A 27,664-nucleotide genomic window follows, 5' to 3' on the forward strand; every position below is an offset into this window, starting at 1 on the left:
GAAAACATGTTTTAAAAATAGGAAAATGTGATTGTGAAACCACAAACTTGTGTTTTGTACAGAGAAGAGGTGAAGATGGTCAGAGAGCTACTGCACAGAAACCCCTTTAATCTAAGTCTTGAATTGACAAAGTCTTACTAAAGATGAAACTCCTCACTTTTATACTCATACCAGCCTTGGTATCAGAACCTGTGTACATTTGCGCGTAGGAGATGGTTTCTCAATATTATTCAACTACATAATTTCCCTTTTTTCTTTTGATTCCCCTTTTTCAGCACCTTTCATTTGCTAGTACTGCTGCCCCAAATTGTTGATCCTTTCTGAAATACTTCTGGCTGAGATCCTAAATTATGGAGATTTCGCTTGACTGATCCATCAGCACTGAAATGTCACAGCAGCTCTGGGGGACTCGTCTCAGGTCCATTGGTGGCTTGGTCTGTTTCGACGTTGCTCAGTGTTTGAAGGGGTTTTGTAATGTTGATGGGATGGAAGGGAGTGCAAGGTGGGAAAAACCCTTTCCATGGACAGGCTCACAGACAACTTGTTTTTCTGATCCTCTGAATTGTGAAGCGTGTGCTGACATTTTCTACAAGTTGCTCTTGACAATCTCTGTATGATGTATATGAGTTTGCTTAGAACTTGACATTTCCTTGCCTTCCCCGTGTATAAGGCAGAACCTCATGTGTCTGCAAGGGGCATATTCTCACCACCAAAATCTGTAAGTGCTGCTCCCAGTCCCATTCCCCTGTGTATTATGGACCCAGACAAGACGTAGATTTCATGAGAAGTGGGTTGCAGAGGTATAGAAAGGGCATCTCAGGTTTGGGGTGCTGATAAACCTGTGGTGGGAGTCATCTGATGGTCAGAAATCTCTTTTGAGGTTGTGAGTGTTGTGCCCTCTTAGAAGAACTGATGTATTTTTGTTGATTTTAGGAAATGATTTTGTATGGAAAAGTTCTGAAAAAGGAGGCAGGATTTATGGTTTATGATACTGAGATTGTTCCCAGGTATTTAGACCGAAACCACCAGCCAAGGTGACAGTGTGCACAGTTTGTCACAAGATAATGTGCACAGAGCCTGGCACAGGCTTTGTAACACACTGAGTTACGGTAAGAGAGTGCCCAGACCCAGTGTCTCTGATATTTCTCTGTAAAAGGCCACCAGGTACCAAAGCCTTGAAGAATGCTTGGCAGAGGGGTGACAAGAGCCACAGGTTTTCCAGGCACTGCTGACTTTGGGATTGTGTAGCACTCCATGTTTCATCTCACGTGGGCTGTTTTTCTTGGTGTACCAGGCTGATTTCAGCACTTTGCTACCTTGACTCTATCAGCCATTCCCACAACTGCTGCATAGCCAGCACCATTGTAATTTCAGCTGCTAAGCCTTTGGCTCTTCTTGGTTTTAATCTTCCTATCCATTTTCCTGTTAAATCACAAAGGTCCATCCATATGAAGAACAGTCCTTTTATCCTTGTGCTGCTGCTTGTTCTGCAGCTGAATCTTCCCCTGGTGCTCCCCTGGTGCTTTGTGTCTAAGGCACAACATGCAATGCAACGTGCTCCCTCCTTATTAATATAGATTGATGTTGAAAGGAGTGTTGGATGTAAGATTTTAATCAACAAACTGCAGCAAGTTTACGAGCATTATATATCTCTCTTAATTTGGCCAGCGATGAAAATACGGTTGGCAGGAGGAAAAAAGAAAACTTCTCTCTCACCAATCTACTTTCCAACATGAAAAAAAAAAAAAAAGATTTTGAATAAAGTGGCAATATGGATGCATTTGGAACTGCGAAATGTGATTCTTAATTGCTCGTGATTGTCTCTCCAACAACTGGTAGGTTAACCACGGCAGGCTGACAGCCTGCACTAACTGACAATCAATATTGTTGAAACGCAGAACCTTTGCCTGGAAGACACAAAAACATTTCATTTTCAAACACTACAGGACATCTGCTTCTGGAGAGAAAAAGTTGCTTCTTCTCGGCAATATGCACTGACTTGTAACTTATTTTTTCTCCTTGCTCTGAGGAAACAAAAGTCTTCTTTATACCATATCCTTTCCACTAATCTGGCAGCTATCCAGTGTGGGTTTAAACAGATGTTCTGGAAAAAAATATGGCATATACAAATGAGATGGAATCCAGCAACTCAGTCATGGATTATTACAGATATAAAATGCAAAGGGCTGAATTCTTCCCAGATTCACATTTTGTATGATATTTGGCACTAGATGTAAGAACAGCACACAAACAAATCATTAATACCCTCATTATAATAATTATTATATATTTAGCACAAAGACCCCAGGCTGGCTCAAACCCTTCATGTTAAATACTGTACAGATGCATGTTCAGGCTGAGGAGTTTATTCAAAGGGCTGCTTGCACCAAAGACTTAGATATGTAAGTAACTTTCCTTGTGCATGTTTACAGGATTAAGCACCACATGTGATTATATTATTGGCAACAACGGGCATTTCTTACTTTCCATGCTGCAGCCTTTGAATAAATCACACAATAATGAACAATTTGATGTTAAAGGGAAAGAATTTGAGTCTTGCTGTGTCTAAGGCTACTAAGCCTTAGGGCTGCCACAGGGTTAGAGATTTAGTGGTAGAAATTGTATGGACACACTCTTCATAAATATATATTATACACAAGGCAATGAAACTGATAAATTTATCTTTTTAAATGCTGAAATGTATCATACAGTCTCCTAATGTGAAGGGCAACCAGCTAAGCCCTGAGCTCTGGTAACACTCCTGGGAGGACCTGTAAAAGCAGCTGGGAAGGAGAACTTGAACCATGGGGTGGGAATGAGGGATGCTGGCAACTTTGGGAAAGGCACAGACAAAGAAATTGCTTTCAGCTTTTACTGATCTTGTAGACAGAATATGGCCTGATGGACAGAATAACATCTAAGTGTGAGTGTAATCTCATGGGCCATGGAGACCCTGTTCTAAATCCTTGTCTCCCATATTCAGTCGGAGCTCCTGGTGGCTGGGACTGTGCCTACAATAACCTGCTTTTCTCCAAAGCTTTTATTTTTAACTTTTCCCACTTTTCATCCTCCCTCACTGATTTTCATCTGAATTTGAAATGAATTTGCTTCGGGCAGCTCTGGTGTCCTTTCAGCTAAATGTGTGCTCCCAAAAAAACAACCCCCCCACTTTGAATAGCCCTGAGAATGTACAGCAACTAAGCCCAATACTTAACGGTAACAAACTGAAAAACATTACTTTATTTGAGCAGTCACAAAGGACACTTGGTAACTTGATAAATAATTCTGTTTCCTATTATTGTTATTGCTGAACAAAATGAAATGAAAGATGTTGGTGTGATGCCAGGGTGAGAAGTAGGAGGGATTCACTTGTCCCCATTTTCCTGACTGCTTTTTCTTTTCAGTCTCTAACTTCTCATCATTTCACCAACTTCAAAAAAGTCACAGGGAAATGAAAGTACAGAAAACTCTAACTTTTCTACTCTTGTACTTTTTGAAATGAGAGCTCACTTGATGGGTTGCAATGGAAGAGTAATGAAAAAATGTAAATGGGGAAGACAAAGAACTGGGCAAGTTTTTTTCTCTCTAGAGACAAGGTGAAACACTGAACATCAGAACTTTGTGAAATACAAAGATATCAGTAAATTACCATCTAAGAAACATCCCAAACACAACTGGAAAAACTCCTGCATTTGAAACACTGTGAAAGAGAAATAACCTCCACTTTTCCTTCCAGGAGTGTGACAAGTCTGTTCTGCCCTTTCCCCACTGCTGCCTGTTGCTGCTCGAGCAATTGCAAGAGCAGCACTGCTTGATGCCAGTGCCCTGTGCCAGGGGCAGATGTTCTGGCACTTTCCCAGATGTTCTGGGAAAGCAGAGGTGCTGGCACTGCCCAGGCCAGCGTGCGTCACTGCTTGCACCCTCCCTGATATGCACAACCCTCCCAGGTTCCCCATGTACTTGATGCCTCTGCAGAAATGCCTGGTGAACAGCCATACAGAGATGGTTTCAATATACATTCTTGGGCAATTTTAACAAATTTAGCTGCAGAAGAAGGAGCTGAATTGAACATTTAGGCTGACTGCTGCAAACTGCCTGGTTCTGGTTACAAGCTCAAGAAATCGAGTGCAATAACATGCAAAGCCTAGTGTATCCTATCTAAGCCAGAGAGCAAGTCAGGCTTAGTGGGTTATTTCATGATATTTGACTCTCCTTCTATATGAATAACATCTGCAAATATGCCGAGTCTCTTTGGAATTGTTTTTGGTTTAAAAGAATTTGTTATTCGGGGCATTTCAATCAGTCACTCCCTGCCTCGCTGTTTTGGCTGGTCACAGTGTCACGTTTGAGCCTTCCCATCCCCTGCCTCAAGAAATATCATCCTCCTAATAATCAGGTGTTTGTTATGGAAGCCTCCAAAGACAACAGGAGAGAGCCCTGATACTATAAGCCTACTGCTGGGGGTTAGAAATGAGGAGGATGCTAAAGCAGGGAAAAAAAGACAAAATTAAATAAAGAAAAAGATTTGATTTCCGAAACTCCACTGGCTACATTGAGATATCTCAGCAGCAGCCAGCTCAGTGTTGTCAGGCTAGTTCACACGTGCATCCTACCCCATGTTGGTGCATCCACATGGCTGCTGTGGCAAGGCCAGTGACACTGGCAGCTTTAAGCCTTCCAGCTGTACCAAAGGCTCTTCCTGAACAGTGATGTCTGGTCGTTCTACGAAGAAGCTCAGGCAGAGCTGTTTGCCTTTTTCCCACCAGTTAAGCCACAGGATGGAATGAGGAGGACGATGCTAGAAAAATTGGTGGCCACCACACCTGACCTCCATCATCTCCATCACACATCTAGAAGGCTTCTGCAACTGCCACCCATAGCAGAGCAAAAGCAGACTTTCTCCCTTGTCTCAAGAGAATAATATAAAAAGGCCACCCTAGGGCAGACCAGAGGTACGCCAAGTCTAGTGTCTTCTCTTCAACAAAGAACAGCAGTGATGTGGAGGGATGAATGTAGGAACGTGGTAGGGAATCAGTGATGCTTCCCCAGAACATTCTTCATGCTGTCAACACCGTGACTTTCTAAGCCCATATCAGTGCATTGCATTTAATGCCTTCTGGTGAATTCACTGACCATGAAATTTTCTCACGGTACTCCAAACCCTTGCAGTCTTGGCATCCTGAAGATGCTGTACCAAGGAGATGCACATTTTAACTGCAATCTCATAAAGAATCACCCTCTTTAATTCACCATAAACCTGCAGTCTTTCTGAGTTTATCTGCTGTTCCTGGTTCTTATCCTGGAAGAAAGAGGGGAAGGACAGATCTTCCCATAATGATCTGATTCTGCAGGCTCCTGCCATCCCTCCCTGACTCACCTCTCACTGAGGCTGCAAGAGTTGCCCCTCTGCAACCACCCTGAGGCTACATGAACATGTCCATTAACCTGGACAGGAAGTTTGGGATCGGGAATGGTCTCCAACACAAGCTCAAAGACAGTCTCCTGTCTGGTAAGACCTTAAGCCTCATCCAGGCAGTGTGGTTTAATTCATCAGTGCCTGCAAGGAGTGCAGGTGTCCAAGTGCCAGGCACCACAGGAGTGCCAGCAGCATGGTAGCAGATGGAGTAGACAGTACCTCGGCCTCTGGATTTGTTTAGACAGTGTTTTGTAATAGTAATTTTTCCACAATTTGCCCAACCTCACCTCCTCTTTCCTTCCAGACTTTCAGGTAAGCAACCCTAAAAGCAGCTCCAGAAGTGGCCAGGGGCTAAAGAAGAAAGTCCCATAAAGGACATCTGGGCAGGGAGAGGTGGGAGGGAGACACATGCCCGTTGCACCGTCACCAGCCTGCCTGAAAAGAGAACTAATATCATTTGTGTGGGATTTTCCTCCCCCTCCCGCAGATCAAAAGGACAGCAGCAATGCAATCTGCTGTTTGTGTAGGAAATGTGTCAGAAGAAGGAAGGAGGGGATACACATGGGAACATCTGCTCTCAGAAGCCACTTGAAAATTAACCATTTAGGTCCTGAACCAGGGAGCACCTGCCTAGAGTTAAGCCCCAATGACACTGGAGCCAGGCACATTCATGGCATCTTCTGCAAAGTCCTGGAGAAGGATAAGTGTGATGAGGAATTCTTCCTCAGACTGGGCTTATGTAGGCAAAGGGGAGCCCTTCGTGGTGCTGCTGGACAGGTACATGCAAGGGTCACTTTGATGGCTGTGCTGAAGATGTGGGAAGAGTTGTGGCTGGACAGAGTTATGCATCTCCATCCAGGCACACCTGGACAAGTGCAAGGTTTGCAACTTGGCTCCCTGAGTCATTGGTACCAAGAACAGGGAACATTTTATCTCATTTGTATATCAGGCCTTAAGCATCTAAACCCTCCCTTCTATTGCTCTGCTCACTGCTCTCTCCCTCTTTCTGCATCAACTGGACCTGGCAACCCACAGCTTAAGAACCCATTGTAGAAAGTTAAAGGTGGGAGCAGCACATCCTGGGATTTCTTCTGTCTGTGACTATTACGGGTGCCCTGGTCACTCACAGCCAGGCCTCGTGACCTTTGCACAAAAACTTGTCACTAGAATAAAGTATGTGCTGACCTGGCTTTGTAACACCAACACATGTAAAGATAAGTACTGCAGAGAAGCAGAAAAGAAAAAAAAAAAAAAAGGGAAAGGTTGCATTCTTTCTTCCTCCTGCGTATAAAATTAAAAATCTCACACCGTCCCAGTGCAGCGGAGTTGAGCACAAAAGGGAAAAAACAGCCCCGTGTTGTTCTAGGCCGGGCGCCAAAACAACTTGTGTGAGTTTGTGCTGGCAGCCGTGTTCTCCGGCGGAGGGTCCGTGCTCGGCCGCCGCACAGAGCCACAACCACCGACCCTGCCTCCCAGGTCACTGAGTCACCTTCCTGCCAGCCCCCCGCCACCCTGAACCTCCTGTGCACTCAGGCAAACGTTGCTTTTTTTGTGTGTGTGTTTGTTTATTTATTCGGTGCGTCCCGTAAGACATGTCCCATGATTGTCATTTACTACCCAGGGTGGCATACGAGAGACTGCTGCCTCTGTGAAAAAACATCAACCTTAACCCAGTCTTGGATGCGGTCCAACAAATCCTTTACCCACAGAAATACTTTTACACAAGTATTTAAGTCAACAGGATTCCTTGCATGAGTAAGGGATTGTGGGATTTAGCCTTTACCCATCTTATTTTTCCAGTAAATAAAAGGTACTTTTTTCAGCCTCTCTAGTGAACTTCACCATTTTTATCCTTTTGCTGTTCTTTGGGTTTTGCCCATTCCCCGAGAGTTCCCCGTGACTTCAAATATCATTTACCTTGCAATTCCTTTCTTTCCGATCTCTGCTCTATATAAATTTCTCCACTTTTGCCCACTTTATTAGTAGACATGAGTTAAATGGGCAATCTGATCTCCAAGTTAGCGGAGAGAGATTGTTTGGATTTCAGCTTCTTCATCAAAGCCGATCAGCTCACTATTGATTCCACCTCAAATGCAGTGATGGAAGAGCTAGGAGAATTCAGATGTAACTCCCAATAACCAAAAAAACCCCAATTCCTCTTTTTTACAAATTATTACTATAACCAAATTAAAAGGACCTATGCTTTCCTTTTCTTTTCCTGCCTTCTTACAAGTCTGGTCTAAACACATGTAATCACAAATCCTCCCCCATATTCATCCCTAAGATGCAGCAGAGAGGCTGAGAATATCCCAATTACAAAGGTGTAGTTTGAACGTTGCTCTGGACTTGAGCTGGAGGCTATCTCTGCTTTACTTGGCTGAAAATAAATACTTAGCCTTTTGGACTATGGAATCAAAGGCAGGCACAAGCAGCAGCATATCAGTCCGTGTACGCTGCTGGCTACAGAAAGCTCAGGTCCTACAGTCACCCCAGCCCAGTGGTCCATTTAGGCACATCATCAAGCCTGGGTCTTGCAGGTCAGACAAATTAAAGGAAGGTGTAAAAAACACGGGATTTTCGCCAATTGCTACTTTTTCTGCAACTCTCCCAGTCCCTTTAGTTTTAGTTTGGCCCCTTGTTATCTGCAAAGGAGTATTTCCTCATCATCCCAGCTTCTGCAAAACTTCTTTGAGTACCAAAGGGAAAACACTTGTCACCAGCACCACAGTGCTCCATTCATCCCATCCTACTTTGACCAGGTGACATCCTACCAGTAACACCTGCAGGTCTCCCCAGCAGGTGATTACCATTCCAGGTTGTTCCTTTCACTTATTAACTCTTATGGGCTGACCTCCAGTTAAGTGTAGTGCTGAGTCTCTTCTGGTGAACCCGGTGGCACTTGATAAATAGCAAAAGACTTTTGCCACCGGGTTCACCAGATGAGACTGACACTTTGTAAAAGCATTGGGAGTACATCTTAATGAGCTGGGTTTTCTTCCCAAGGTTTTGTACATTTTCTGCCACCTCTACCATCCCACTCTGTTTCCAAGAGCAAATTACTGAAAACTTTCTCCGCTCTGGGTGCAGGTGGAGCTCAGGCTCATCACTGTGTTGCAAGAGGAACTCAGTAACGTGATAACCCGTATCTCAAACTACAGCCTGAACTTCCCGATCCTGTGAAGTCTGTTGCTTTGTTGTGAAGCCATGATGCAGGAGCAAAGTGTTGAGTACACAAGTACAGGCTCTGAAATAAAAACTCTTCCACAGGCAGGGATCTACCTGTAGGTAAATTCAAACCTACTCAGGTTTCAGGGAGTCTGTTCCCCCTCACTGCACCTTCACCTGGGTACTAAGTGCTTGTCTTCCCATAGACCCAGTCAAGCAATCAGCTTCAGGTATCCAACTCTGCAGCCATACTCTGAAGCTTAATGTTATTCACATATTTCAGTGATTCATTAAAACAGAACTTACACTGAAAGTCTAATTAAGGCTGAAGTTCCACATTCATTTCCAGAGCAGTAAAAGGCAAGTTATGTAAACTCACAGCAAGTAATTCTTCTTTTACCAGAAGAGCAAGATAAAAGCATAAAACACATCCATAGGCAAAATAGTAAAAGAGGGGAGCAAAGGTTTTGGCAGACAGTACGTAAGAGAAGGAAGTCTAGAAAGACATTTTTATTTGCATTTCTTACATGACATTCTCTGGACTTCCCCTCCACCTGGAATACATCAGAGGGAAGTGGAGCGACCAGTGAGATGGCTACTGTATAGCCCTGAGACGACAGCAGCTCTTTTTGACCAGAAAAATTGTCTGTCTCATTCTCCTCCTCCCCAGCCTCCCTCTCTCCATACCTGGGGCTGGAATGCTCTCACTGGCACAGGTTCAGATTTCAGGCTCCCAAAGGAATCAAGCAGAGAGAGCCCACTGAGCCCAACTTCTCTCTGCACACAGCTCCCTGACTCACCCCAAAATCCTTCCTATCCAATGCCACCAAAATCTTCATCCCAACTGCTCTGACTAGATTGTGAACATCAAGGCAATGTTGAGGTGTAGCAAAGAGCAAGACAGATGCCCATGCTGAAGGGGCCAATACAACAGCACAAAAAGGATACCAGGGTGAGGGAAGAAGAAAACATTCGGGGAGGGTAGGCAACAGGGTTAGAAGATGATGCCAGTGTGAGCACTCCAAATTACAGAGGTTCTTGGAGGTGGGAGCAGGAAGCTTTGTTTTGATTCAGTACCTGATAAAAAAGGAATAGTAGAGGTGATTGCTGCAACTATCAGAATGGGCTTGAGACAGCAGAAGTGGGTATCACCCAGGCCACCAACAGAGATTGTAGCAATGACAATGTGAACTGTGTAACACATGAAGGTTTTAGTATGGGCAATGGAGAATAGTGAGATGTTTGGGATATTCTTATTTTAACTGGCATCTGGGATACTTGTGCTTATACGTGCTTAGGCTGGGTTGATTTGGAAACCCCGTGGAAAAGAAAAAGTCAAGAGAAGACCGAGATTATATGCCACAGATGTGGGAAAAGACAGAATCCTTTATGCTTTGAGATTGCTGATTTATCTAATGAAGAACACAACACTTGTCATAAAAATAATTTCAGCCAACCCCACGAGTCCCAAGAGAGGAATGGATCCTGCTTAAGAGACCTTTTGCAGACAATGGGGTAAGTATGGCAGATTGCTGCCTTACAAATCTCAGGGCAGTAGTTGGAGGTAAAATGGATTTATCCTGGGACAAAACATATTCTGAGGAACAGCTGCTAAAATTGTATCAGAACATCTCCAGTATGAAACCCTTTATTTTAGGTTATGTTTTTGCTTAGTAAGTATTTTCATCCTGAGATTTCCCCATCCTAATCTAGCAAAACACTTTTGCAGTATTTAGCTCTCTTCTGGGAGTTACTAAAATAAAGTGCATTGTTAACACAGTGTATTATTTGCTTACAAATAGAGCAACGCCAATTAAATCCTCTCCTTTAATAAGAAATTAGTAACTCTACGCTGGACCCTACCAGTGCTGCTCAGCTTATCTGAGGATACATCAGCTTCTGATTTAAAGACTTTTGTCTGGGTCTGATAAATCTTATGTCTGGTCCCAAAGCAGACACCAATTTTGTCTCTTACTGTCCACTGGTATTTATGGCCTTTCACTGTCATTCTCTATACACCCTGCTACAAACTTCTATACACCTGGTAATTTGTAATGTGGGCTCTCAGATTTCCTTTGTGGGCATTGATAAATAAATAAAACAAATATTAAAAAGGAGATACCATGATTGATTGTATTATATTTTTTAAATTAGTTTGGCCAAGAAAACCCATGCAATGTTAAAAAATACAGGTGACAAGTAAGGGTGAGAGAGAAAAAAAAACCTGCAAGAAGAGAGTGTGCCTTTATCAATGCCATATCAATTTCCTTCACCACTGCAAAGCAAGAAGCATGCTCCCCTTATGGAAAAAAAACCAGTGGATTTATAAAGGCTGAAAAAGTACCTTCATTTACCATTTCTAGAAAACCAGAACACGGCAGATTGTCACAAAAACAACCAGAAGCTGAGGGTTAGGTAAGCTGAGTGAAACTATAGAAGACGAATAACTGAGCAGGAGCTGCTGCCCAGCCGCTGACAAGGGAGCTGAGGTACAGGTGTGATATTAAATGCCTGGCTGGCTCGGACAGGGATGTTGCAAGCTCTCACTGCAGAGCCGAATGTGACCTGTGCCAGTGGCACCTCTGCAGAGTCCTTTTTGATTTTAATGGCCGTTGCTGGATTGGTGTAGCCTTATTGATAACAACGTTACAGCAAATGGAACGATATGTAATTTAAAAATGCAGCTTAGTGCCATGAGCCTCTCCACATGATAGGATGATTTGACAACTGCCCTGGCTGCTACAATATATACTCACAAATACTGCAGTGCACACAGGGTCTCATTATCAGGGAGAAATCAGCAGGACAGCCATAAAACAAATACGACTCACATAAGCACACTGCTGAGGAGACTGTCTGCAATATATGCTCTGATTAATGTCTGGCATGGCAGCAGTGCAAGTTAATGCTTTCTTGAGTCTTGGATGACGTGCTTGAAAAGATCTTTGGGAAGGTTGTGCCCACTTTTATGACTTGACTGCAAACTGAGCAACCCCCCAAATGCTGACCTTGGATTTGACTGCAGGGTAAGTGCTGGAGGAGATTGCTAATTGGGGAAGCGCCATGGATGCCTATGGCAGCTCCTTGTTTTACCACCATCTTTTGGGGTTAAATTCCTCACAGTTTCACAGGAGGGAATGAAGCATTCAGTCTTTCTAATGCCCGCTGCTGTCTGCAAGGGATAAAACAGCCTTTGAAAAAGTTTGGAAGAACTTCTGCAAATAAACTTCTCTATGACCAATGCACTTAAAATAGCTTCAATCCTGCAAGTATCAAACAGTCTCAGGCCCTGACTCTCCCTCTGAAATGCAACTGGACTATCACAGAGAAGATGCCCTATAAAAAAAAAAAAAAAAGAACATAAAAGCACTGAAATTATGTAGAAACAAACACAAAGAGGCTTCTGCCCAATGCGGTGAGAGAGAAAATGATTAAATCGCATGAAAAACCTGTTGCTACCGCTTCTGCATTTGGCCAACAAAGAGGGCTGGAGAGGCCCCGCTCGGTAAATACCTACTCTTGTTGGATCAAAGGGGTAAGAATGGAAGCGAGTCCTCGGGCTTTATGGACTTGATCCAGTTGGTTTTTCTACTAATTTCTGTGGGCTTTGGCTGGTGTCCAGACAGCAGAAACAACCAGGAGCAGGGCTAGCCTTGCCTGGCAAGTAGAAGTCCTGCCAGCACCACTGATTTTTACTGTCTCTGTCCTAAACACGGGCTTTCTGCTCAACTCTAGAAGGCTCCATAAGCTGCAAAAGGTTTATTGGAGGCCAGAAGGGTTTTAGCCAGACCCAGGAATGCACACAGCTGCACAAAGATACCCACCGTGGTTGCTCCCAACACCTTCCATCAGTCCCTGTTCACGTTCAGCCATCCTCACGTTTGGCAGCACAGTGGTTGTGATCTCTTCTGAGCACGGACACCAGCCAGAAAGTTCTATTTTGGCCAAGCAGCTCTGCCTGGCTCTGCTCCCTCGAGGAAGGACTGAAAAAGGAGCCTCCTCTGGGCTTCCTAGTAGGGGAGCCTTCAGCCTGAGAAGGGCTCAGGGGCCAGGGAGATGAAAGCAGATGGTTTGCTTACCCCACCGTGCTGTCACAAGGGCTGTCAGAAACGCAGGAGCTCTTGGAATAAAGTTTCTGGGGCAGTTCTTCCTGTTGCCTTGCTTCCAGTAATGACTTTGTGCTTGTTTACATTAGAGAGTTGTACTACCAGTATTTTATACAACCGTAGGTAAATCAGTACAACACCTGTATTGTATCCAACGTTGCCTTGGTGTGAAGCTGAGTGTAGTATTTCTGAGTCCTAAAAAAGCAAGCCAGCAATGTGCCAAATGGATACTTAGAGAAATGGGAATGCTCTTGTATTGTCTGACATTTCGAACTCACTAATGACCACAGACTTACTATGAAATTGTAATTGGTTTACTAAAAATAAGACACTGTTAGATTGCAGTATACCTAGCTCACAGCACCCAAACAGGAATTAAAACTTTGTTTCTTTTTGTAATCTTATTTTTTCTCAACTTATTTATTAAAGAGGAAAGGGCAAAATGAACAATTAATTATATAAAATAAGAGATTTCTGCCAAGTAGCATAATTCATATGAACACAAGATTCTGCCTAACATTTTCAGTGTACAAAGACAACAAAACTCCACAAGTTAACAAATCCACCAAGCAACTTCATGGAAACTGCACTTGCACTTTGGGGCAGAAATTGCTCCACTTTTGGTAGAGCCTGTAACTATCAGGCTGCGACTGTGGGATGATACAGTCTCTAAAGGGACACAGCTCCTGCTCCCGGAGCATGTCTGCCATGGTGGACAGACCTTTAACTCTTTTGCTGGAGCAGGGCATCTCCACATTCTGGGCTGGAGTTTTCCAATTCGAACTGTAGGAATGACAGTATTACCAAATACTATTACTCTGAGAAGAGCTTTGTGACGATGCAATCATTAACGCTCAAAACCACCCAAATATTCTGGCATTTGCTGCTAATGGAGTTAAATAGTTGAGGTTCGTGAGAGAAAAGTGGCGTCGGCGATGCAGACCCCGACTCCTGTGACAAAGAGCCTAAAGATAACACATCAAAGAAACAGATTAAATTAGTAACAAACATACCAATCAACAAACCTGACGTTTTAAGGTGCTAACTGTGGAAAATTACGGAAAATTGTGGAAAAAATGCCTATATATACCTAAAAAGTTGCTACCTTGCGGATATTACAATCCAGGCAAGGCAGCCTAGAGGAAGGAAAGGAAAGGAGTTTCCCCGCTGTACTTGTTGGAGGCTAAAGCACGGGCTGGAGACTCCGGCTGACACCACGCAGGGTGTGCGCAGGAGAGCTTTGAAGAGAACCCAGTGCTCCGCTCCGCTCCCTCTCCACTCCCCCGCAGCCACCAGCACTCTCACACTCATCCCTTTTTCTTTCCGAGGGCAACAAAAACCTCAGCATCGATCCGGAGCCTCCATCCATCGCTCCCTGCCTCTGCCTCCCCTCCCGGCGCTGATGCAGCCCCGGGGGCTCCGGGACAACCCACAGCGGCGACATCCCCGCCGCTTCCAAGCGGGGCCGGAGCGGCTCCGGCAGCCGCAGCTTCCCAGCGGGTTTCAGCGGCGTTTGCCGGGTCCGATCCCGGGCTGCGCTAGGAACTGCGCTGGGAACCGCGCTGGGAACCGCGGCGGGGAACCCCGCCCGCCGACCCCGCACCCTCCTCCTCACTCACTCGCGGCGCTCACTTTTGATGCGATCACGGCTAATTAAAATTTAAAATTCAAATCGACTATCGAAAAGGTCATCTTGGGAAAAAAAAAAAAATCCGCCAGCATCTGGGATTTTTCAGCTGGCGCGCAACTAAAGATAAACCCCTCGGGGCGGGGGGCAAGGGGGGGGTCGGGAGAAGGAAGCCCCGCGCCCCGTCCCCGCGGCGGGGCAGCCCCCGCGGCACGTCGGGCTGCAGCGGGGCGGGCGGGGAGTTGGGAGCGGGACGGCGGCGCTGCCAATGCAGCGGCCGGGAGGGAAGGGAGGGAGGGAGGGAGGGAGAGAGGGCGGCAGCGGCGGCGGCAGCAGGAGGAGAGGGAGGAGGAGAGGGAGGAGGAGGCGAGGGGGAGGGCGCAGGCGGCAGCGCGCACCGGCCGGCGGCGGCGGGGCTGGCCGGGGCGGCGGGGCCATTGTGTGGCACCAGACGGGGACACGGCGCTCCCTCGCGCGCCCTCAGCGCTCGCCCGCACCCGCCGCTCGCAGCAGCAGCAGCGGCGGCGGCGGCGGCGGCGGCGGCGAAAGTATCGCGAGAGCGGCCGGCGAACAACCTGCTCCCCAGCCCCGCGCCGCGCCCGCGGAGCGCCCGCGCCACCGCGCACATGCGGAGCCCGAGCGCCGCCGCCGCCCGCCGGTGAGTAACGCGGGCTGGGGGACACCCGCCGCCCCGCCAGGGGAAAGTCCTCCCCGCAAAGTTGGGTGTAAAAAGGTGGGGGGGAAGAGGCGGGGGGGGGGAGAGGGAGGGAATCCCAAAAGCGCCTCCGCGGTGCTCCCCCACCACCACCCCTTTCGCACCGGCGAAGGTCACCGCGGCGGGGTGCGGGGAGCAGCAACTTTGCGGCGGGAGGTAGGGTCCGGTTTGCGGAGCAGGGGGGTGCTGGGGGTGGTGGTTGTGGTGGTGAGAGTGTCCGTGGGGGGAGGCGGGCTCGGGGCAAGTTTGTGGGATTTAATCGCGGGCTATAAATGGGGCTGCTGGAACTTTAAAAGGCAGCAAGCTGTGGTTGGCTGGTAGCGAGATTTGGAGTAACATATGGCATTAAAAGGCGCACAGCTGGAGGTAGCATTTCCATCGCAGTGAAGTCAGAGCAGCTGACTCTCCAGCTTGCGGTGTAATTAGCAAACCGAGCACTCCTCCTTCCCCTCCCTCCCTCCTCCTCCTCCCTCCCGCCTGCCTCTCTCTCTCTCTCTCTTTCCCTGCTCTCCCCCCTCCCTCCCTCCCTCCCGCCGCGCCTCGCTCGCACTCGCACCGCGCTCCCTCCTGCCCGCCCGGCTCCGCGCCCCGCGCAAGGTAAGCGCCCGGCCGCGGCACGCAGCCGGCTGCAGCTCCAGCCCTGCCCTCCCGCCGGCCTGCCGACGCTTATTTTCCTCCTTAGCTTTTAATAACTTCAAGGGAAACTTTTTCCTCTCCCCCCTCTTTTATTCCCCCACCCCAGCCCCCCGCCCGCCCCTTTCCGCATGCGGGGGCCGCGGCCGCTCCCGCCCCGCGCCCCCCTCCCGCGGATCCGCCGCTCCAGCCGCCGCTGTTTTGTTGTGATTCGGTGCATAACGACTGAGGATAAAGTTTAAATGTGCGTGCGTCTATGTGTGTGTGTGTGTGTGTGTGTGTGCGTGATGCGGAGAATATGCTTTATTAAAAGATGCCCCAAGTTAGCGTTGCTGGGAAGACAGCCTGGGAGTTCACGGTTTTTTCTTTTTCTTTTCGGGGTGTGTGTATGTGTGCTTTCCTCCGCTTAATTTTATTAAAGTGCTTATTGGGAGAAACAAAGGTTGGAGGGGCTGCTGCTTTACTAGCTTTTGTTTACTTACAATCAAGTTTTTCCTGTTCGGAGCAGGTGCGAAAGGATGAGAAGCATGTTGTGTTGGTTTTTTTTTTTTTCCCTCCCCCCCTTAATAAAACTATTACAGACAATTAACAGTAAACGTTATCTCCAAGGCTGTTTCTTTGGCTTGGGTTACCAAAAAGCCGATCTGTTTGTTACAGCTGCTAGGAGGCTTTAGTTTACAGTAGCATTCAAGTTTTTCCTGTTTTGAACAGGTTATGAAGGAAGAATGGAGTTTCCAGACCATAGCCGCCAGTTGCTGCAGTGTCTGAGTCAGCAGCGTCACCAGGGCTTCCTGTGTGACTGTACTGTTTTAGTTGGAGAAGCTCAATTCAGAGCTCACAGAGCCGTTCTTGCCTCTTGCAGTATGTACTTCCATCTTTTCTACAGGGACCAGTTAGACAAAAGGGATATTGTGCATCTGAACAGTGACATTGTCACAGCCCCTGCCTTCAGCCTGCTGCTCGAATTCATGTACGAGGGAAAGCTGGAATTCAACAGTCTCCCGGTGGAAGATGTGCTGGCTGCAGCGAGCTACCTTCACATGTATGACATTGTGAAAGTCTGCAAGGGCAAGTTGAAAGATAAAGAATTATGTCCGGAAGAGAAGATTAATGATGAGGCGGCTAGTTTGGAGAAAGCGGAGCATTTTCTAGACGCCGGAGTGCCCCTGGTCCACGAGTTTGACCCAGGAAACAAACAAAAATTCAGCGTTGCAGAATACGAGAGAGCAGCAGGCAAAGAAAAGGTCAGCAGTCACCCCGCCTGGTCCTCTGATCATATAAGTGTCAGCTCTGTGCCGACAGAGGCAGAACCGTGCGCCGCAGCAGCTGGAAAAACAAAGGCTAATGTCAATAGTTCCACAGGACCTTTGTCCCAAAGGTCTGTTAACCATCCCCTGGCTTCGAGTGATGTGGACTGTGCGCTGGATTTGTCTTTCAAGCCCGTGCCGGGGAGAGATTCTTTACACCCCTCCTATGTCTTTGGACAGCTGGCTTCCGACAGCCAGCAGCAGGGTACCGAGCCACTTGTTAAAGATGAACAAGACTTGCTGTCAGATCAGGAGGACAGTGAAGCCAGGAGTCCAGAGAGTCAGCATTTTGGGAATTCAGCCAAAAGCCTAGTGACAGGGTTAGGACACATGTTCGCGGGGAATGGCAGCTCTCATGCCCGAGAGGAGGATATAGATCAAGAGCGAGACGAGAGCGAGGACGACATGGATTCGTCGGACATCTCCTCGGGTGTCCTCGTGCCTCCTGGGCATATCTGCATTTGTCCCCTCTGTAGCAAGGTGTTCCCGAGCCCACACATCCTTCAGCTGCACCTGAGCTCTCACTTCCGTGACAAGGACGGCTCCCGGACCCGCCTGTCCCCCGACGGGTCAGTCCCCACTTGCACCCTCTGCGGAAAGACTTTTTCTTGCATGTACACGTTAAAGAGGCACGAGAGGACTCACTCGGGGGAGAAGCCCTACACCTGCGGCCAGTGCGGAAAGAGCTTCCAGTATTCCCACAACCTCAGCCGCCACGCGGTCGTGCACACCAGGGAGAAGCCCCACGGGTGCAAGTGGTGCGAGAGACGCTTCACGCAGTCTGGGGATTTGTACAGACATATCCGCAAATTTCATTGTGGCCTTGTAAAGTCCTTGGTTGTTTGAGATGTGTGATTTTTTTTTTTTTTTTTTAAATATCCCCCCAGCCCTTTTAAAACAAAACAGGAAAAAAAGGCAGCATCTGAATTTTAATTTCCCCCCCCCCCCTTTCCTTTATTTTATTTTGGTGATATTCACTTCAGGTGTATGATCTTTAAAAGATGCAGAGGTATACACTCCAGAGGCCTTTCAATGCAATCCTTCCACCTCTCCAACTACCACCTTCCCCTGCCACCCTCCCTACCCAGCACTGTCCTTTAGGTCTTCTCTTGCGCACCCATGTTACATTATTAATGTGAAATGATCTTAAGTAATTCTGCAATGATTTAGCATCTGTTTTCACACTGGAAGTACTTTCTTTGTGGTCAGGGTTTTGTTGGTTTGGTTTTTCTTTTTTTTTTTTTTTTTTTTTAGCTTGAAGAAAGATTATCAGCAAATTGCAGAGAAAAATTTGGATTCCTTTAAGCTCCCCTAATGCTCTCTGCGTGTTGCAGAGAATCATCTGAAGAGATGAACTATGATTTAAATACATTTTGGTGTAGAGAAACTTGTCCACACTTCTCAGAGTGAGCAGACGTACTTTTATTTTCTATGGCTAGATGAGACATTAAATTGGCCCAAATTTTAAAGGGGTTGAGGATTCCTGGCTGCGTCTTTAGTATTGTTCATTTTTTATTCTCTTTATTCCATTAGTGTAGTTCCACAGTTGGTCCTAAAATCTAAATGAGAAGTTTTTGCCTCGGGACTTGACTTAAATTTTCCTCTCCCATCCATTCTTCTCACTGGGCTTGACCTACTGAAAAGCTACTTTTGAGCATAGAATGTAGATGGAAAAACTCTTTCTATCCACAGCGTATTCACTCCCAAAACGTTAAGGATGCACACTAAGACATACAAAAAAATCATACGATACGTGAATATTTTCATTCCCATATTGAAACCCAGAGGCTGATCCTGTCCCCCTTGGAGGGGACAGCAGCCCTAAAGTGGCCAAATACCCCTCCCAATATCAGGCTCCTGGGGTTTCTTAGTTCAAGCTGACTCATACCTTGTGTATTAGGAGATGCCCTGCTGTCTTGTCCAAAAAGTTTGCTGCCGTGCTAAAATAGCAGCATGAAATTATATTTTATTTTATTTTCTGTGAAGTTGGTGGATCCCTCTGAGCCAGATCGTGCAATCGCCGGTGTTTCGAAGGGGCAGCGTGAAGATGAACCGCTGGAGGGAAAGCATGGCCTAACTTTCTCCCCTGTGTCCCACCTTTTCAGGGGAAGTTTTTGGGGGTATTTTTAGGTGGAGTATTTTGTTTTAGGGGTTTTTTTTCCTCTTAGTTTGTTTGAGGCTGCCTGTAACTATAGCCCGTTTTACTCCAGATAACTCAGTTTCTTGCCTAATAGGGCATCCTTTGGTCTGTGCATGTCGGTGGATATCAGATTATTCCCTTCCAGTCAAATTACCCGTTCAAGGTACATGTACATGGGACTGAACTATAATAATAATAATATCTGGGGGTTTTGAATGTCGTTCTGCTGCATTAGCGTTGCTTCACCAGCTTTCCTGACACTCCTGGAGTTGTTTTGTGAAACTTAAGCATTTATTTTAAAATGAATTTGAAGCACTGAGTTAGATTATTTTAAAAAGTTGTGCTTAAAATACTGTATTGTATCTTATGAAGAAAAAACTTCCCAATGCCTTTCCCCCTCTGGTCCAAAAACTGAGCACTACCTACATAAATAATATGGGATTGACTTTTTTTTTTTTTTTTTAATAAGTACTTCCTCTTTTAAAGAAAATCAGGATATACTTGTTACAGCCTCTTCTTATTATTCATCTCTTAAACTATGAATGTACATGTAATGTGAAATTTTGCTTTTATTTATAGTTTTGGATTTTGTTTTCAGTCTGATTTCTCAACTGTAAAATATTTTTGCTGAACTTGTTACATATGAAAGTTGTGGGAGAGTACTGTATCTTGAACATAAGTGGCTTTGGTACTGTGGTCTTATTCTACTTAATCAGTTTTTTCTTTTTTTCTTTTTTATTTTTGCTGTGATTGGAAATAGCACTGAACAAAATCTACTAAAATTAAGTTATTTTTCTTTCTACTAAAATTAAGTTATTTTTTTCTCCTGAAGATACTTGATATAGTATTTATTAGATTTTTTTTGTTTTTGTTTTTGAAGTGGAATTATTACTGTTAATCTATTTCAAAACTAGTTAATTTACACTTCACTTTAAATTTTATAACAATGGGTTTTGCATGTTGAGCAACATGTAAAGAGTTTAATGTAGAGTCAGCATTACTGAAGCTGGTAATCTTAATTTTGCATTCTTGTGACACTTTTGTTTGCATTTCAGTCTTCAATTACTGTGTGTTTTTATTTTTTTAGAAGATCATAAAATAGGATGTGCCATAAGAACATCATTAGCGTATGGAGCAGGGAAAAGTTGAAACAAGTTTGTGTCTGATCTTAGTATAGAAATAATTCATTAAACTGATGCTATGAGCATGCTCTGTACTGCAGTGAATATGGGGCAAAAGTTGTTTTTGTTTTGGTTTTTTTTTTTTAATAAGGAAAAAAAAAAGACTTTCTCATTCTTGACTACATCATGAACACGCTGTTCTCATAGTCTGGTATTTGTGTTCCCACTCCTCATAGCTTGAATTTATAAAGTAAAGAAATGTTTGCACTTATTTTTGTTCTTAAGGTGACTTTTTTTGGCTATCTCTCTGTGTGTCTCTTATTTTTAAGTTGCAATAGCTTGGAGCATGTTTTCAAAATGGTTCATGGCTCTACGGAGAAGTACTAAAACATGGCACACTTAACACTTGTCTCTTCATAAACTGTTTCTCTGTGGGGTGGTTACTGTCTCCGTAGGGAACGGTCCTGCTCTGCATTTTAAACACTGGATTTGTCTTCTACTACAAACAAATACTGTGAAGTTAATGTAAAAAAAAAAAATCATTGATATTTTTAATTGTTTTTAATCTTGGTGCAGTTCAGATTAAATATGTATATTTAAAGACACTAATTTTTGTGGGAGAGTTTTATAGTATACAGTATGTAGAGAAGCTATTGGAATGGAATATATTTTATAAAAATGTTCTATCACTGTTTTATAGTGAACTATTTTTCCTTCAGTGTTAGTGTAATACTGTTAGTCTAGATATGACAATCGCAGGAAGAGTGATTCAAGCTACTGTTAGCGCTTAGTTTTGCGTGGAGTTCTGTTTGCAACTGTATTGGTATGTGCTGTACAATGTGACAATCGTGACTAGGATTGTTGTCTTTATAAATTTACACAAAATAAAACGTGCTAGAATTGTAAGCTTGAGCCTCCTCCCCCCTTTAGCGGAAGGGGTGTGGTGTTTGGGGTTTTTTTATTCCACATTAATATTTGTTATTATTTATAAATATTTTATAATTTGCTGCTTTTCTTATAATTATTATTATATACTTTAATAATTCCTTTCTTTTTCAGGGCCATGTGGAATTTTAGGCCTGTGAGGAGCTGCCACGTCTCAGTCAGAGCCTGACTGAGCATTTCCTTAGTCACTGGGCTGGACCTAAACCAGCACCACTTCTGCATTTTAAAGCAGAGTTACCGGGGATGTTTGAAGCGGCTCAGCTGTCCCTTGAGTGAGCTGTGTATCAGCCCTGCCCTGAGTGATGCTGTGACAGCCACGGGTGGGTGCTGGTGGCCAGGTGACAAACCTGTGAATGCAGAGGTGATATGGTGGCCAAGGACAGCCCAGCAAAGGCACTGGTGCCACCAGTGGGCTGATCCCAACACCACATGGGCTAACTGGCATGAAGGGCTTCTCTTAAGTGCTGAATCTCTCCTAACCTTGGCAGAGCTGAGGTCTGATCCACTCCTGCTAATGTCCCCCTTAAAACTTGGGCTGAGTTCAGCAGGAGCTGGGCTTGGGAGGAAGAAGGCACAAGCTGTCCTTGCCAGCTGCTGCTCAGGGGAGGACAATAAGCTGGTGTGCCTGTTTGCTGGTTTGTACCTGTACTGTGTGCACTGTATCTTGTGTTTCTTAATTATTTGGAAGTGAAATATCCCAGAAGAATCAAACTGCCTCAAAATGTTGCTGGTGGAAGGGTGGGCAGGTTATAGTTAATGCTGGTGGGGAGGCACAGCAATCTCTCCCCTCCTGCTATCATGTAGCTGCTGCTTTGCAGTCATCTCAAAATAGGTGGTTATTTCTTTCCTTCAAGCATGTGTCCTTCCTTATAGATCCTGTGCCTCCATCCCCATCTGCAAGGAGGGCAGAAAGCTGCTGAAGATGCGTGGTGATCCTGCTGCAATGTGGTGAAGTGTTAGAAACTATAAATATTTATATTTTTTTTAGTTTTTTTTTTTTTTTTTTAATTTCCACCCCTGAGAGATGGATGTCCCTGCTAATTTGCAGCTATCTCTTTCCACTCTTTTCTGCTGTTTTGGATGTATGGAAGAACATTCGAAGGTGTTCTATCTCCTCCCTGCTCCAAAAAAGAATTACATAAATTTTACTCAAATCTGAGTGCTGTGCTGGGGAAGGAGGAGGCAAAAGGCTTTTCTTTGAGGGCGAGGGTGCTCAGAAGGAAGCAAGCTTGAAGCTAAACCTGGGAGGTGGATGGCTTGCAAACAGACTATAAATAACCGTGAGTAGATTGAGGAGAGCAGCCCACATCTCCTCTGGCATGGGCATGCTGTGCCCATTTTCTTTGTTGATAGCAATTGCTAATGTGAATTCTGGCACTCCAAATCCTGATGCCTGTTGTTCTGATAACATAATTAAATCTTAGGAATGTGAAATATAAAAAGCTTTGAGAAGAAACCAGGCCACTAAGCGGATACTGGGGGGGGGGGGGTGGGTTGCAGGCTGCGTATGTACCAAATAAGCAATAGGATTGCTCTAGGCAGGATTCCCTGCCTTGCCAGCTCATGGCTATGTTGGGAGTGATCCTGCCCTTCCTTGTGGGAAAGGGGGTGACCCCTGGGAGCATCTGCTGTCCTGATCCCATGCTGCAAGGGCTGTCATCTTCCAGGATTACAGCATGTCATGGGCTCCTTAGGTAGGCAAGGGTCAGCCCTGCCAATGCCAGCAGTTTGGGTTCCTGCTGCCCTTGCAAAGCCTGGTTCTCCTTGGGATGAGTGTTGGGAAACATTTTTGTTTATTTTTAGCTTTTGTTTTGAAGTGCTAAGTGCCTTCTGGAGGTGGTCTGGCCTTGGTATGCACAGAGGTGGCTGTGGATTTCCAGGTGCATCTATCTGGCTGTGTGTCATCAAATGCTGCTGTGCAGCTGAAGACCACAGAGAAATGGCTTTTTCCTAGCTTAGGTGATGGGGTCTGGGTTTGGACCAAGTGCCTCCCAAGCACTGAGGGGAGGGTTCATGCTGATCCATGGGAGTGTCACCAGGTGAGGTCCCTGGTGCTGTTGGATCCTACGTTGTTGGAAGCACTGCGTGAGTAGATCTTATTTGTTGCTCAAATTAGATTCTTGCAAGTGAAATAGGCCTCCAGGCACGTTAATGAGGGAGGTCCCCCATGAGAAGGTGGAGGGGTAGAGGGGTCTTTGTATTGCCCAGCTGGTTGGTAGTACTGTCACCTTCCAGTGCTTCCCTGGTGCTCGGGGTCAGACTGTGCCACCTGAACTTCGCTTGCCCACGAGTGTCTTTCTGTGCTGTTCTGCTGAGCAAGGTGCACAGCAGAACATGAAACAGCAGCGGTTACCTGAGGGAATCAATGGCAGGTGTGACCCAGCAAAAACAGCCTATGTAGGGCAAAGCTGGGCTCAAGTCTAGCCTACTGTGCAGTTGGTGTGTGAATATGCTTTGTCCTGCGAGGAGGAGGAGGAGGAATCACGAATGGAGCCACGACCGACTGCCTGGAGAACTCTTTATCTCAAATGACTTGATGTTTTGTGCTGGGGAGGACCCGGCTGGAAATGCTGCAGGTTGAGCAGCTTTGACCAGCGACATGTCTTGGAACAACTGAACTGAGGGATCCCAGTTGATTACTTTTCAGAGGTGGGATGAGCCGCTGCAGAGAGATGCCAAGTGCTTTCCAAGCACGCACCCTCTGTGTTTGTGCTGTAGCCCTACGCTCTTCCTGACACGCTCTTTTCATCCCAGTTAAAAAAAAAAATTGCAGTTTAACAGGAGGAGAGTGAGCAAACACACTGGTTATTGTTACCTGTTTCCTGTTTGTTTTTCCCTCTTGTACAGCTGCTCACTTCTGTACACAGCTGGCTCCCCTGCCCTTTCAAAATGATGTGTTGCAGAAAACTGAAGTACTTGCCAACCTGGCTTAACAACAAAACCAAACCCAACTACCCCTCACAACCCCCTGTTAATATTCTTGGGCCTTTGTACATCAGCCTCATATGTGCCCTACCCCACCTAGAGGAGTTTGGTACAGATGGGGATGAAGGCTGGTGCTACCACCAGCCAAAGCAGCCTGGGCCAGGCAGTGCTGCCAGTGTTTTTCAGTGGCAGAGAGTGGGCTCTGGCGTCCCAAGGGGTTTTGAAGGCTTTTCCCAAGGGGTCTTTAAGCAATATATGTTGTAGATGTCAGGATAGAATTGCTAGGAAAGGGATGGTATCAGTCTTAATAACATAGGAATTTGAGAAAACAAAGTTCAAATGACGACCTTATCCACAGGTTACTTATCCCTAGGGATAACTCAGCCCACACACTAGGTACTCTCTGTTCCCCAACCTTCTTTATCTCTCTCTCTTTTCTGTGCTATCCAGGTGGTGTTACGAACCATCTGCTGCAGTGATTCAGCAGAATCCATTTAGCGCTTTCCCAGAGAGGCCAGCATCTGCCAGGCAAGGGGGAGACCGTGGGGAAGCCCAGCACATCTGCCACTGTGTCTGCCAGCAAGGTCTGGGGTCAGCCCCCAACCTCCTCCGGGCCGCCCCGCGGGGCGCAGGTTGTGTGGGGGAGCACAGCGATCTTCACCCTCATCCTCGTGGCTTGTCTGGCTCGATCCAGGTGGTTAATTATCAAATGGCTGATTTGGCTTTGGAAGGGAAGAACTTCCTTCGCACTTTGTGGTGTTCTGCGGTGTCTGGCCAGTGTTTGGCAGGCGCTGGACTTCCTGGCTGGCACGAGATGGGAAAAACACGGTGCCATCTTCGTTCCCAAGGTCGTGCTGAGAGCAATTGGACTCAAAAGCACCTGTGTATAAATACATGATCTCCAAGGTGGGGGCAATAAGGGGCTGGATTCCCCTGTGGGGCAATAAGGCAGCTCCAATCCAGCAGGATTTTGCAGAACAAATGCTGTGTGGAGGCAGAAAGGGTAAAGCCAGTTCTGCCTTGGGTATCTGGAATTCCTTGGTGTAGGAATTTGCCTTGGGGCAGTTCTTCGAGTGTGAGAATCGCTTGAATATTGTTCTGGGATGGGGGGAAGATGATCTTTCAGATAACATGGAGAATTTTGTTAGCAGTGCTGACTTCCCAACCTATTGGTAAGAGTCAAGCTAATGCTTGGCAGCAACTGCCAACAAATACTGAGTCGGTATAAAGAGTAACTACCTGGCAGTGTTTTCAATGCCTGTACACATCTGAGCCTCTGGCAGGAAACATAATAGATTTTGTGTTCAAAAATCCATCGCATCTGTGCAATCGGTAATGGCAATGAGCACGGAAAGAGGACCAGGAACATCACATTTCTCATGTACCGGAAGGTATCTTTATTTCATAGAGGGCCACTGACGTTTGGAGGAGCAGAAGCTGCTCTATCCCTCGTTTTGTAAATTAGATAAAAATATCTTAGTTTTGTTGTACGAGGAGTAGTCACAGTGACTGGGGTTTCAACCCTTCTGATGTCTAATCAGCTGTCAGAAGAAGCTGTTTTCCTTGTAATCATTTCCTCAGAGACACTTTTACACATCTAACAATTTTGTTTCTGAAAATATTTCGTAAGCAAACCTTTTCACCATGTTGCTGTCAGAGGATATACACCAAATCCTTGGAAGAGGAGGGAAAGAGACCTTGTCTGGGCATCTGGTCTGCCCTGCTCCGGGGCAGTTTTACCTGACAAATATGTGTCTAACCTGCTTGTGGGAACCTCATCGGGCATTCTCTTGATGTCCACCTCTCCCTTAGCCTAGAAAACCCTTTTTCCCCCCCCTAATATCTAGTCCAGGTATTATGCTCTGATGTTTTACCTTTGCAGGTGGATAAGGAGGGAGGCTCTACTGGCACTGTGATGACTGAGATGCAAAATGGGCTTATGTGGGGGACTGACCCAATTTATAAACTAGACCTGGATGCAGTCTTGGGCAAAGCAGCAGAGGAGCTTATTCTAAAGCCCCCTGGATGTTTTATTTCACAGCCAGTAAGATATAGGAAGCCCCAGGGCGTAAGCTGCTGTCTCTAGGTGGGCAGCATGAGAAATGGGCTGTTGTGTCAGTGCCTGCACAAGTGCCTTCTGTAAAATGCACAAGGTTAAGGCTGTTTGTTCTTCAGGACACTCTTAGGGACTGACCTCTGCTTGGCCAGCAGTAGGCTGTGTTCTTCTGGGGCTTCTCTTAGACTTTTGCTTAAGGTAGAATTTTGATCTCTTTTTAATGAACACAATTTAATTTTTTTTGGGGGGGGGAAAACCCCGGGTGTGATTGCCTTCCTGTTTTTTGTAGCCTTCAAACTGAACCTCTGGTTCTGACTTCAGAAATGACCTCATTAGCCTCTTACTAATGAAAGTAATTTCTCTTGCATTAATTCAAAAGTAAGGTCTTCAGATAGATTGTGCTTGGAAAAGGGGGACAGGGGCCAGGCTACACCGGAGTTATTAACTGTGTGAGTCTCATTAGACTGGAGCTGGACCGGGGGGACAGTGTAGCCTGTGGTGGTGTTGGTAAGTCAACAAGGGTCCTTGTGTGAGGGTCCTTCCTGCCTTCAGCCTGGTAAGGTCTGAGCGCCTCAGCTGACAGGGGTATGGTGGACAAACTCACTGCTGGAGGGTAAGGGGTCCAGGGCTGCTGGGGGAATGCTGAGAAACACCTGGGCTGTGAGACCTGCTGCTGCAGGTGCCTGTATCTCTGCTCTGCTTCAAGCTGATGGAAGGGTGAAGCAGGATTAATGCCTTCTCACTGTCGTTCCCTGGTCTGGGCAGCACTTTGTCTCCTGCTTCTCCTACACCTGGCAGACAAACTTTCAGCTCCATGCCTCTCAGGGAGTGTGGCAAGTTTGCTTAAGCTCAAGTTTACCCAGGAGGCTGAGTTTTGCTGTAGGTGTGGAGCAGGTCTGAGGGAGCTCTGCAGAGCTGCTGAGCTGCAATCCAATCTTAGTTTCAGTGCCATAAAAGTGGAGCACTGGATTCCACTCAGCTCCATGTATCCGGAGGTGTTAGAATCTCAAGCACTCGGTATTGTCCTGTCTGGACCTTCTTGAAGCTGGGGAAGGAAAGGAGCTGGAGTCAATGATGCCATTCAATGCAATAAGCCTGCGATAGCAGCACTTGCCTGGGAGGGTTGCAGGCAGAGCTTCAGCCTTTCACAGCGTTTCTGGAACTTGAACATGCTGTTTTCAACCTTACTGAGTGTCCCACTGCCTGGGGTGCAGCCAGCAGTGTCTGGAGGTTCGTCATCCCCTGCTGCAAGGGCAAGACTTGCCCAAAGAGACAGTGAAAGAGAGAGCCAGGCTTTGCACCCAATGGATGAGGACAATTTTGAGGAGGTCAGAATGTGGGTTGCAGACTTGAACAGAGAAGGTATGATCAGTTCTTGGGGCAAAGCACAGGGCTCTGGGCCATGGTCTCACCCTAAAATGGTGGTGATAGTGCTTCTGCTTCTTGTTGCTGGTGTAACGGGGCCGAGGTGCTCTGGCTCGTGGTGGGGCAGATGAGCTGCAATACTT

General features: G+C 46.1%; 1 protein-coding gene and 2 long non-coding RNA genes across 6 annotated transcripts; 1 reads left to right on the top strand and 2 right to left on the bottom strand.

Annotated features, from left to right (window-relative positions):
* Nucleotides 1–1,998: 1,998 nt before the first annotated feature.
* On the bottom strand, nucleotides 1,999–12,532 carry LOC120322769. The gene is made up of 3 exons (XR_005562672.1): nucleotides 12,406–12,532; nucleotides 11,590–11,753; nucleotides 1,999–2,104 (listed from the first exon to the last, which is right to left on the bottom strand). It is a non-coding gene; the product is annotated as an uncharacterized LOC120322769 (long non-coding RNA).
* A 447-nt stretch (nucleotides 12,533–12,979) lies between these two features.
* LOC113985611 lies at nucleotides 12,980–14,561 on the bottom strand. Of its 2 annotated transcripts, none has more exons than XR_003539887.2 (2): nucleotides 14,320–14,561; nucleotides 12,980–13,652 (listed from the first exon to the last, which is right to left on the bottom strand). It is a non-coding gene; the product is annotated as an uncharacterized LOC113985611 (long non-coding RNA). The 2 variants fall into 2 exon arrangements; XR_005562674.1 differs by lacking the exon at nucleotides 14,320–14,561 and adding an exon at nucleotides 13,778–14,301.
* A 353-nt stretch (nucleotides 14,562–14,914) lies between these two features.
* Nucleotides 14,915–21,136, top strand: ZBTB42 (zinc finger and BTB domain containing 42). 3 transcript variants are annotated; one of them, XM_027716570.2, is made up of 2 exons: nucleotides 14,915–14,972; nucleotides 16,374–21,136. In XM_027716570.2, exon 2 carries the CDS (start codon nucleotides 16,388–16,390, stop codon nucleotides 17,813–17,815), a length of 1,428 nt encoding a protein of 475 aa, XP_027572371.1. In that variant the 5' UTR covers nucleotides 14,915–14,972; nucleotides 16,374–16,387; the 3' UTR covers nucleotides 17,816–21,136. The 3 variants fall into 3 exon arrangements, with proteins under 3 accessions (XP_027572371.1, XP_039234903.1, XP_027572372.1); XM_039378969.1 differs by having other exon boundaries at nucleotides 14,940–14,972; nucleotides 16,549–21,136; XM_027716571.2 differs by lacking the exon at nucleotides 14,915–14,972 and adding an exon at nucleotides 15,106–15,185.
* Nucleotides 21,137–27,664: the final 6,528 nt, after the last annotated feature.

The sequence above is a fragment of the Pipra filicauda genome, unplaced genomic scaffold, assembly GCF_003945595.2.
Source record: "Pipra filicauda isolate LSUMZ 115617 unplaced genomic scaffold, ASM394559v2 scaffold151_size3305965_pilon, whole genome shotgun sequence".
Taxonomy (NCBI): domain Eukaryota; kingdom Metazoa; phylum Chordata; class Aves; order Passeriformes; family Pipridae; genus Pipra; species Pipra filicauda.

Excerpts from the sequence above, each read along its gene's own strand:
- ZBTB42 (XM_027716570.2), top strand. The coding sequence starts at position 16,388 with ATGGAGTTTCCAGACCATAGCCGCCAGTTGCTGCAGTGTCTGAGTCAG.